The sequence below is a fragment of the Eumetopias jubatus genome, unplaced genomic scaffold (assembly GCF_037043125.1).
Source record: "Eumetopias jubatus isolate StellerSeaLion01/CBP00866 unplaced genomic scaffold, mEumJub1_p1.0 scaffold_4, whole genome shotgun sequence".
Taxonomy (NCBI): Eukaryota; Metazoa; Chordata; class Mammalia; order Carnivora; family Otariidae; genus Eumetopias; species Eumetopias jubatus.
This window is the reverse complement of record NW_028274810.1, coordinates 29863989-29876587: the sequence shown is the minus strand read 5'-3', so window position 1 is coordinate 29876587 and position 12599 is coordinate 29863989. Positions and strand designations below refer to the sequence as shown.

Here is a 12599-nt window from a genome sequence, read left to right as displayed (position 1 = left end):
GTATATATATATATACATACAATGGAATATTAGCCATCAGAAAGAATGAAAGCTTGCCATTTGCAATGACATGGATGGAGCTAGAGTATTGTGCTAAGTGAAATAAGTTAGTCAGAGAAGGACAAATACCATAGGATTTCACTCATGTGGAATTTAAAAAACAACTTGAACATATGAGAGGGGCAAGAAAAAAAGAGAGGGAAACAAACCATAAGAGACTCTTAAAGACAGAGAACAAACTGAAGGTTGATGGAGGGACGAGGGTCGGAGATGGGCTAGATGGGTGATGGATATTAAGGAGGGCACTTGATATGATGAGCACTGGGTGTTGTATGTAAATGATGAATCGCTCAGTTCTCCTGAAACCAATATTGAACTGTATGTTAACTAAATAGAATTTAAATAAAAATTTTAAAAGAAAAAAAGTTCCATGTCAGCCTAATTTACCCTGGTAGCCCTAGCCTTAGAGTAGTGCCTGGCACATATTAGGCAACTCAGTATATATTGTCAAATAGGTAAATAAATGGATGAATAAATATAAGATATAATTTAGGTATGTACTGGGATCACAGAGGTTAAAATGATTGATTAGAAGGATGTTCAAATTAGAAGTAATTTGAGATGAAGCTAAAGTTGAGGATAATTTCAAAATAAAAGAATAAATAAAAGAAGTATGTTAGGATATTCCTGACAAACTTTTAAAATGTACCAGAGACCCAGAGACAGGCAATTCCAATATTCTACTGTAACTGGAATAAGAAGAGATAAGTCTGGGGAGAGGCTAAGGCCAGATTGGGAGGATCGTAACTGAGTGTCTTGTTAAGAAGTCTGATTTTTTTTTTTTTACAGGTGGTAAGTATGTGAGTTTAACTGTAGAATAAGCCCTTCATACTATGCCTCTACCTCTGTTACAATATTTTGATTTTATGACTCTAATCAGGTCCTTATAAGCTCTGTGAATGTTCTTTTTTCCTTTCAAGACAGATGAAAAGATGAACATCAGAACAGCTAAACATCCAGTAGCCTTTGGTATCCTGGTGATAAAGAAACTTTGAAATTAAGTCTTTCTTTGTGAATAGTCAAGCTTTAAGAAACATTAATATATTCTTCATATTTTATTATATAAATAAAATATACTTAGCTTTTGATAAAAAATAGGATATTTTTAAATGGTGCTGGGAAAAACTGAACAACTGTATGCAAAAGAATGAAACTGGGCCAGTTTCTAACACCGTACACAAAAATAAACTCAAACTGAATTAAGGACCTAAATTTGGAACCTGAAACCATAAAAATCCTAGAAGAGAACATAGGCAGTTATATGTCTGACATAGTCGTGGAAACATTTTTCTAGGGCGCCTGGGTGTCTCAGTCGGTTAAGCATATGCCTTCAACTCGGGTCATGATCCCAGGGTCCTGGGATTGAGTCCCACATCAGGCTCCCTGTTCAGCAGGGAGTCTGCTTCTCCCTCTGACCTTCCCCCCTCATGCTCTCTCTCCCTCTTTGTAATAAATAAAATCTTTTAAAAAATAAGCAAAAAAGCACATTTTTCTAGGTATGTCTCCTCTAGGGAGAGATTTCCCTGCAAGGAAAACAAAAGCAAAAATAAATTATTAGACCCATGAGAGACTATGGACTCTGAGAAACAAACTGAGGGTTCTATAGGGGATGGGTTAGCCTGGTGATGGGTATTAAAGAGAGCACGTTCTGCATGGAGCACTGGGTGTTATACGCAAACAATGAATCATGGAACACTACATCAAAAACTAATGATATAATGTGATTAACATAACAATAAAAAATCATAGATTGCCTAAATAAATAATTAGGACTACATCAAAATAAAAAAGTTTTACACAGGAAAGCATCAACAAAACAAAAAGGCAACCTACCGAATGGGAAAAAATATTTGCAAATGGTATATCCAATAAGGGATTAATATCCAGAATATATGAAGAACTTATACAGCTCAACACCAGAAATCAAACAGTCCAATTAAAAAATGGGTAGAAGACCTGAATAGACATTTTTCCAAAGAAGATATACGGATAGCCAACAGACACATGTAAAGATGCTCGGCATCACTAATCATCATGAAAATGCAAATCAAAACCACAATGAGATATCATTTCACACCAGGCAGAATGACTAGTTATCAAAAAGATAAGAAATAACAAGTGTTGGCAAGGATATGGAGAAAAGGGAACCCTCATGCACTATTGGTGGGAATGCAAACTGGTGCAGCCACTGTGGAAGACAGTATGGAGGTTCCTCAAAAAATTAAAAATAGAAATACCATATGGCCCAGTAATTGCACTACTGGATATTTATCCAAAGAAAATGAACACTAATTCAAAAAGATAAATGTACCTCTCTGTTTATTGCTACATTATTTACAATAGCCAAGATATGGAAGCAACCTAAATGTCCACTAATAGATAGATAAAAAAGATGTGCACACACACATATACACACAGGAATATTACACATCCATAAAAAGGTGAGATATTACCATTTGTGACAACGTGAATGGACCTAGAGGGTATTATGCTGAGTGAAATAAGTCGGACTGAGAAAAACAAACACCATATAGTTTCACTTATATTTGGAATCTAAAAAAAATAAATGAATAAACAAAAAGCAGAATCAGACCTATAAATACAGAACAAATTGGGGTTGCAAGAAAGAAGAGGTGGGAGGATGGGCAAAATGGGTGAAAGGGACTAGTAGATAGAAGCTTCCAGTTATGGAATTGAGTAAATCACGAGAATAAAAGGCACAGCATAGGGAGTACAGTCAGTGGTACTGTAATCGTATTGTATGGTGACAGATGGGAGCTACACTTGTGAGCACAGCATAATGTATAGAGAGGTTGAATCACTATGTCGTACACCTGAAACTAATGTAACATTGTGTGTCAACTCTACTAAAAAAAACTAATAGAATATCTTTAATTTTTTCAGATTAAAATTTAAAATAAGTTATCCAAAAAGTGAAAGAGCAGACAATCTTTTTAGTCTTTTGTTCTAATTCAGTTCACCTGCATGTGCCATGATGGGTGCTCTACTCCATTGGTGACCTCCATTAGTGACATGACCAACACTGTCATATACCAACAGAGATAAGAAAATGCTGCACTGAACTATATTTGAAGGGTTTTGTTTGTTTTTTATTAATGTGAGGGCAGTTCAGTAAGATGTGACTGCTCCCTCCTACTATGTACAACCATTGCTTTGGGGAAGAAGAGAAAGCAGCGGGAGGCTTGAGTATAAGAGAGAAAGGTGTTAGAAAATTTATGATTTTATAATGTGTAATTACTTAAATTATTTCAAAACATGATTAAATGTTTCTGTGTCAGAATATTTTGTTTAAGCCCTTTAAAACAAATTATGAAGAGTTTTTAAATTTAGGAAAGTTAAAACAGAAGTAGGTATGGGCATGGTCTCTAGCATAAAACAAAATTGTATATATTATGCTATTAGCCCTAAGGCCAAAGGATAGCTTAAGACCTATTTGATTAACACAATATCATAAGGATTAGGAAATAATATGAGTCATAGTGTTTGTTCAATAGATGGTATTAAGACAACCAGGAAGCTAGCTTGAAAAATTTTAAGTTGAATCTGTAACTCACATCCTGGTATGCCAGGGATATATTCCAAATAGATCAAAGGTTTTGTTTTTTTTTGTGTGTGGTTTTTTTTAAAGATTTTATTTATTTATTTGACAGAGACACAGCAAGAGAGGGAATACAAGCAGGGGGAGTGGGAGAGGGAGAAGCAGGCTTCCCGCTGAGCAGGGAGCCCAATGCGGGGCTCGATCCCAGGACCCCAGGATCGTGACCTGAGCCGAAGGCAGATGCTTAACGACTGAGCCACCCAGGTGCCCCTAGATCAAAGGTTTTAATGTGAAAAAAAAATCCATTAAAGTACTACAATAAATCCTAGGAGAATTATAACCTTGGCAGGGGAGTGGATATATAAAATTCAGAAGCCTTAAAGAATTCTGATTACATAAAAATGCAAAATTTCTGTGTAGTAAAAATGACCCTAAGCAAAGACAAATGACAGTTCATATCATACTTTTGATTCTAATTTTCCTAATATAGATAGGATTTCTACAAGTTGATTTTTAAAAATAGGACAAAATTAGATCACAAAGAAGATACAAACACCTCTTAATTTGAATAAATCAACTTCATTTAAGAGAAATGGACATGGAAATTACAGTATCAAACCATTTTTATCTTGGGGCACTTGGGTGGCTCAGTCGTTAAGCATCTGCCTTTTGCTCAGGTCATGGTCCCAGGGTCCTGGGATCGAGCCCCACGTTGGGCTCCCTGCTCAGTGGGAAACCTGCTTCTCCCTCTCCCACTCCCCCTGCTTGTGCTCTCTCTCTCACTGTCTCTCTCTCTGTCAAAATACATAAAATCTTTAAAAAAAATTTTTTTTATCTTTTAAAATAAAAAGAATTAGCACAACTTTTGCTTTTTGTTTTTAACCTTTTTTGACTATGACTGAGAGTAAGAATTTCTTTTTACACTGTAACCCAGTACACTCACACATATAAAGCTGAAACAACTTTCACAAAAGAGTACTTATCATTATTACATGATGTACTGATATTTCCTATTTTTCTCTTTTCTCTCTGTTTTGTGTTCTAATGCTGATTGTAAGCCACTAAAAATATTTCTCCAGGTTGCTAGGAGAGAAATCTACAGTTTGGAAAACAGTCCTCCATTGAATATATATTGGCAATGTTTAGGATACTTCTGGTGCCCCACCTCATATCCTCTTGGCCAGTGTGTGAACTCTAGCCATTGCTGCAGGATCCAGCTGCATGTGTATGCGATCCAACAGCACTTTCCCTCGGCCACATCAAACATATTTCTCACTTTCTGTCGTAAAGCTTCACTATCACTCTACACAAGGTCCCTACAACTCAGTAATTCTGACAGCTAGGCAAACCTGGGAGTAGAAGGAAGTTAACATCCCAGGGGATAAGCCTTGATTAATGGGAGTTGGGAGCCAGTGGTTAAATGTTTCCCTGTTTTGTCCCTAGGGCAGAATAAATCAAAGTGTATTCTCTGTGGCTTTTCAAAGGGTCCCTGTCAAAATTGAGCCCCAGTTGCCTATAATAGTGAATGCTATATCAGTGCTTGTCAAACTTTAATATATACACAAAACACTTCAGGATCTTGGTTACATGTAGATTCTAATTCAGTAAGTCAGAGGTGGAGCCTGAGATTCTATGTTTCTAACAAGCTCTGGGTGATGCAGATGGTGTGGCTCACACTGAGTAGTAAGGAGCTAGATGAGCACTGGGTGTTATAGGTAACTAATGAATCATTGAACACTACATCAAAAACATTCTACTCCTGCAAGTAATATTACACTAAATGTTAATTAACTAGAATTTAAATAAAAACTTGAACAAAAAAAACTAATGATGTATTATACAGTGGCTAAATGAACATAATAAAAAAATGTGATACTTAGGTATTGGTAAAATTATATATCTGTAAAAAATAAAATCAAATATGAAAAAATATAAATAAATAAAACCTCAACCCACAATAAGAAATATATTTTACATTGTGATCTGATACACACATACGCATTGTGTGTGTGTGTGTGTGTCTATCAGTTTGAAATAAAAGTTTTATGGAATAAACCTTAAAAAAAAAAGAAAAGAAAACATACCCTTCCATTGGCTTTCCCTCCTTCCCTGTTTCACTTCCCTAATGCCCTCAGATTCTCTTGGGATCACTTCCCAAAATAAATAATCTGCATACAAGCCTGTTTCTCAGGCTGGAGTTTTAGGCAGAACCCAAGCTAAGACAGGTAGTAATGACCCAGCAATTCTGTTTCTAGGAATTTATCCTATAGAAATGTTCCCATATGTATGAAATAATTTTATTTACAAGATCTTTCATTACAACATTGTAAAGCAAAAAATCAGAAACAATGTAAATATAAGTAGAGGGTTGGTTGAATGACTTATCCATATTGTGGGCTATTATGTAGCTGTTAAAACAATAACAAGGCTCTTTATATTCAGATAAGAAAAATATTTAAGTTGTACTGTTAAGTATAAAGGTCTAGTATATAATATCATTCATATTAATGCCTCCATTTGAGTAAAATAAAGGCAATATTACATATATTTCTTGTGTGTGTATGTATGAAGTAACTCTGGAAAGATACAGAAAATAAATAATATTGATTGGAAGGAGGGAAAATGGGTGGCTTAGTACTACCCTTTATATATTGTTGAAGTTTGGAGCATATGTTATGTTAACTATTGGATTAAAATTTTATGTGTTTGGTCTAGAAATGTATTACATTTTCTTCCTCCTTTGAACCTCAATCTTCTTTGAACTCTAACATTTAATGTTATGTCTTCAGATCAGTATTGGAATAAGATCACATACCACCTATGTTATCATTTATGTCCAAATTTAGTTTTCCAACAGATTCCAACATAAATTATTACTATACTTTATATTTGTATTTTTTTAAAAAATTGTCACAGCACATAACATTATGTGTGTAGTAAGCACTTTGTAGATAACCTGCCAAGTTTATTTGAATACCCTACATTTGGCTTCACCACCAGAACAGTCCCTATAGTAGAACAAATTGGGCTTATTGCCTAAAAGCACAGTTACTCAGGATGTCACCAGAGGAGGAAAGGGTTTTGGTACCAAAAAAAATAAAAAAATAAAAGGAATTATAGCAATGTATGATATTTTTACTCTAATAAAGTAAGGGAACTATATAATACATTTTAAAAGAATTCTTGGTAAGTGGGTAAAATGTTAAAAGTTTTGTTGTTCAAGGATTAAGCCTAATTCAGCTTAGGAATTCACATATAGACTCTCACCCTCTGATGATGCTAAGAAATGAACAAATATTTGAGAGTCTACTATGACCTAGTTCTGTACTAGGCCCTGGGGATATAGTGGTGAGCCAAAACAGACATGGTTTCACGCTCAGTAATCATAAAGCCTAGTGAGGGAGACAGATAGTAATCAAGTAGTTGTGTTCATGATCAAATAATTACAAATGAATCAAGTACTCTAAAGAAAAGGGACAGGTTCTCTGATGGCATGTATAAAAGGGATCTGATGTAGGGCTAGAGATCAGGGAAGATAGAGTTGGAGTTGAGATCTGAAACATACAAAGGCTGTGCAAAGTTTACATCATGCAGCCTATGTTAAGGATTTCAGTCTGTCACTTCCAGATTTATCAGTTATCTATTGCTCTTTAACAGACTATCCCAAAACTAAGTGACTTAAAACTACAGTTTATTATTTCTCATAATTTTGTGGGTTGACCGGGTTATTCTTCTACTGATTCTTCCTGAGTTCTGTCCTGCAGCTGCTTTCAGGTGGTGGCTGAGTTGGAGCTTGGGCTCCCACTCTATGTGCTCTTTCTTACCCAGCTCCTTCGTGGCTTTGTGGTCCCAGAATTGCAAAAGCATAAAGACAGAAGCTGCAGGGCTTCTTGAGACCTTGGCTCTGGAACTTGCACAGTACCACTATTTCTGTAAGCAAGTGAAAAGGCCAGTTTAGATTCGAGGGATGAGTAAATAAATTCCAACTCTCAATGGATGGAGCTACAAAGAATTTGTGGCCATGTTTTTCAATCTGCTACATCTATTGGGTAACTATTTACTCATTAAACAGTTATTTACTAAGCATTGTTTCAAGAACTAGAAATCAAATATGAATAAGATAAAGTAATGTATATGTGGCCATTTTTTCCTTTCCCTTGCAGCACATGGTATTTGTAAATTGTCATTCTGCCTTCCATAGAGATCAGTATTCATGAATATTTTTTTCCTGTGGTATAAAAATGAATCATCATTAAATGAATAAAATATAAAGAGTCTTACCTAATTAGGAGGAAGAAAATCACTGGAGAATATAAGTAATTTTTAACCTTTCTAAATTTGTAATAAAGTACATGTATTTTATAGTCAGAAAAGAATTAAGGTTATATCAGTGTAGCCATACAATTATGAATGATATCTATAAGCACAAAAACTAATTCAGTAGTGAAAATCTCAGAGAGGTGAAGTTTTTCTTTGTAGTTATATTATACCTCTGTTCTCAGGTTTTTTAGAGGTAGTTTGTTCCCAGCTCAGATTTTGCCCTTTTGGATAATTCTGAATGAACAAATAAGTATTATAAGTAATGACAAAGACATTAGCTACCTGGAATTTTGGGGTTTTTTTGCAGGAAACATCATAAGAAAACAAAAGTATTTTATTTGCTTAGAAAGTTATATTATGAATAGTAATTAACTTTTTTCCAATTTTTTTAAAATTACAAGAATGATAAGAACGCTGCTTTTCTTCTGATGGAAAGTGACAGGCTAATCATCAGTTTACCCAGAGTGAAGTGGACAGAAGTAGCACTGACTATGGCATCTCAGCTGCAAGAAGAATGTATTGCATTTATTATAGAAAACTTCTCCAAGATCATTCAAAGTGAAAATTTTGCTCTTCTCTTACAGGTACTATGTCTAAAATCATATCCTATATTTAGCCCCATCTTTGTATTCTGATTACCATTATGTAAGAGTTTTTAAACGCAGGTTGCCTTTGATTAAATTAATGTGACTTAAATAAATTCCATAGCAGATGGCACGCTTGCATAGGATTTAGAGCAGTGATGGACAGGATTTTTGGCTCACAAGATAATGAAGGCAGGAGGGGGCAGGTATGAATGCACTGGCAAGGCATAATGTAACTCTGGCCAACAGTAGCTCTCAATCAGCATAAGCCATATTTTAGAAACCAGTCATAAAGATACTATTCTGTCAGTAATACAGTTATGGTCCATGCAAAATTCTCAGTCTTATTGGGGATCCACTTGTTCTAAATTTAGTTATTGAATAAAGAACTTTGATTATTTATTTCTAGTTCCGTTTTTAGGACTATTTTGCCTCCTAGGAACAGAGTGTGTGTGTGTGTGTGTGTGTGTGTGTTGTGTGCAGATATTTTTTTAAAGGAAAGGGATTTTTATAATAATGGTTATTGTAACTATGTAATTATAATAATTATTATATTATTAACAGGGGATAAGATTTCTGGTTGACTTTATATGGCCAGTTATGATAAATGGTCTGTTGTTAAGCCAGACTTTCACATTTCTTACACATTTTACATGTATTCCTATTAAATATAAATTTCTTTGTTTTGTAGTCACAAGCAATGAGCAGCACAGCTGATCTATTGGACAAAATTTTAAAAGCAATTGAAGAAAACATTACCACTGAGAATAGTTGCTCTCTTCTTATGGCTCTGGACACGTTACTGAACTCTGACATTACAAAGGAAATGGTATTGAAAGTGATGAAATTTATTTAAATGATATAATATTTGAATTGTTTTAAGATTTTAAAATATATGCACATTTTAAATGTTGCATGGTTCCTTGAGACTAGGTGATGGGGGGTTGGTTATAGTCCCTACCCTTGTGTCTGTTTGGAATTTTTCATAAAATAAAAATTTTTTAATTTCATTTACCTCTAAACAGACTTACTGCAAAAGTTCAGAATTTGGCAGTTTGACTCACTAATTCTAAACATAGTTTGGAACTTAACAATATTAATTGGTACAGTGTAACTCTAGTATTTCTCCCCGTCACTATATTAAATGTCCTATATATAAACTTAAAGTTTTAAATAATTTTTTAGAATTTTTAATAATCAGTATTTTTATTTTTATAATATATTCTTAATTCCTTTTTGTCTTCAGGAAAAAATCATATTTAAAATTGGATTGACTAAGAAAAAGCAAAATTAAGATATTACTTATTTTTAAATATACTTAATCAGTGTTAGTAAGCTTATTGCAAATTACTGACATTTTGTATTTGTTCAACAAAAAAGATAAAAAATTTCATCATATTTATTACTGTTACATAGAGTATTTGACCTTGTAATGTCATAGTTGATTTGAAAAGGCTGTAGAAGGTATTCATGTAAAGGCCACTGGTGATTTAAAATAATGTTTGGTTAAAAGGATAAGGTTTAGCTTCATGTTCACTATAAAATTCTGTTTTTGAAGAGTAAGCCTTCATAAATAACATGTACCCGACGATTTAAAAAATCTAAGTGATGACATCATTGATCTAGCTTAGGAGTAAGTAGATTCGGAAAGGAATAATGACTGGTTGCTATGACAATGTGGCTCTCACCAGCTGCTGATTTGTTGCTTGAACACAGGGTTTTACGTGCAAGATCCAGGCTCTGCGTGATAAGCTCTGGATCTTCCTGGTTCAGTCTTTCTATGCTGTTCGTCACACAGAAAGCTGGAAGCTGATGAGCACAGATGATCAACAGAAAATCCAAGCAGGTATGTTAGCCTTGAGATTTTTTATCCTTATTTTATGATCTCTGTGACAAGAGATATTTTGAGGGGATGCTAATAAGTGGTAGGATTAATATTGTTTGCTTCTGTTCAATAGTAGCTTGCTAATTGAAACTAGTGATAGTATGTTTAGGCAGTTTTAATAAATCATGCTTTGCTGTTCTTAGAAAATGATTCATTTCCTTTATATATTTATTTATCAGTTTTTAATCCTACTCTGTATTAGCAGCAATGTTCCGGCTAAATTTGCTTAAAAGCATTCTTATAAAGAGATTAGAAGTATAGGAAAATGTAATCCATGTAGAACATATTACCAAACATACTTTCTCTTCCTTTTTAAATATATTTTGCCGGAAAGCTTTTCCATCTTTTGCATAATATATCATTTCTTGTGGTTTTGTCTAAACTAGATGGCTTTATTTCACAATTGATTGGTTCAGTGATACGGTGTGTGCTATTGCGGAGTGTCCCTCAGGAGCCTCACAGTAGTCTCTGACATTTAATAGGTACCATTTGAAACGTTAGCATTAAATAAAAGATGTATAATGCTCAGAATGTATGTTTGTTTCAAAAATATTAAGATAAAAATTTTGAGGGTGTGGAACTAAAAATGGCTTCATGACTATTTTTGGGTTAAAGCAGGTGCCTTAGAAAAAATATTTGCAGATTCAGCAAGTATACTTTTAAAAACATTTTAAGAGACTATATTTTAGGAAACGAACGTTTTTGTACTATAAAACACGAAAGCCATATGTGATATATTCTTGATAGTACATAGATATGTTAAATTCTTTAATGGGATAGTCAGAATATGATTTGCTCTGTCTTGCATTATGAGCATAACATGATAGTGTAGCTAGATGTGAACTGAAGAGCACTTTTCACAGAAATTCCAACAAAATAATGAAAGAAAATCATGAAACAATGAAAATCACAAGGTCTTCAGGAATTTGAGATTTTTTTCCTTGTGACTATTTCTATACTGATTTTTAGATGACAGTTTTTACTACAAAAATCTATTCAGTGTGAAGAAATAAGATCAGCATTGCATGAGGTGTCATTTAGCTCTCTTCTGATTGGTAGTAAACTTTGTTTTTCTTCATTTTAGAGGATTTCATAGTTAAGTTGTGCCTTAAACAATGCTCTTTATCTTAATTCTATAAAGTACTAATTAAAAATACATGCAAATACATATATATGTATACATATGTAAAATAAAATGTTATTGGTAATTGTACTAATTGTCAAAAAGAACTTTTCAATCTATCCTATCAGTGTAATAATATTTTTTTTTAATCTTCAGTATGTTGAATTATAATGAGTCCTGACTTACAGATAGTTTCTGCATTGGGAAACCCCAGATAAAGGAATGATTCTAGATTGTCCTTGTTATAGCATTTCTTATATTCTAATTGAGTTACTGACCTTTGGGAGAAATCTTATATTAATTTCTTTTTGTATAGGATAGTGCAAAATCATTTGCTTACTATAAATCAGTCCTTGTAATACCATTTCTAGGATCCTGCTTTGTCTTATAGCACAGATCCTATAGAACACAAGTAGTAGAAGATGCAATGGGAATGTTACATATAATTTAATATTTTTTTCATCAGCTGTTTCAATAAATATCAAATAATTTTGGAGATGATATTTCTTCAAATTATGTTTTAAATAGTTTGAAATATAACCTTCAAAAGAAATAAATACATTAGCTGAACTATATTTATATCTCTCATCCCATTATTTCTATATATTTTCCTGACGTCATTCAAATTCTTATTTGAAGAACATAAAAACATGAATTCCCCAATAATTCCCATTTAAACCTAATCTAGAAAGTGAATTTTTATTAATTCTAAAAAGAATGATATAGGTTTGAAGATTGTTTCTTGTTTTATTTTCAACAAGACCTTATTTTTTTCTCTTCTCTTTCCTTCTTCCTCATGATATCTCTGCAAAACCAGGAAATATTTGTAGTTAATTTCAACAGAGTATTTTTACATTTTTTTAGGATAGACACTTTCTCATATTTAATGGTTTATAAAATATTATACTTGCCACAATCCATAATTTTTTGAAATTTGGAGAACTAAATGAAACCATTTATCTCTAATAAAACTTCACAGCTTGAGAAAATTCTGTTTTTTTTGTAAATGTATGAATCCTCTCATGAGATTTTATACTTATTATTTATTAATTTTAATAATATAAAATC

At 33.2% G+C, this 12599-nt stretch overlaps 1 protein-coding gene across 1 annotated transcript in view; it reads left to right on the top strand.

Moving 5' to 3' along the window:
* Positions 1–12599, top strand: part of BTBD8 (BTB domain containing 8) — a 110554-nt gene that overhangs the window by 86450 nt on the left and 11505 nt on the right. Inside the window, exons 10-12 of the mRNA XM_028087609.2 lie at positions 8341–8523; positions 9215–9352; positions 10240–10369. Coding sequence (XP_027943410.2) covers positions 8341–8523; positions 9215–9352; positions 10240–10369 — 451 coding nt within the window. The remainder of the gene's footprint in view (positions 1–8340; positions 8524–9214; positions 9353–10239; positions 10370–12599) is intronic.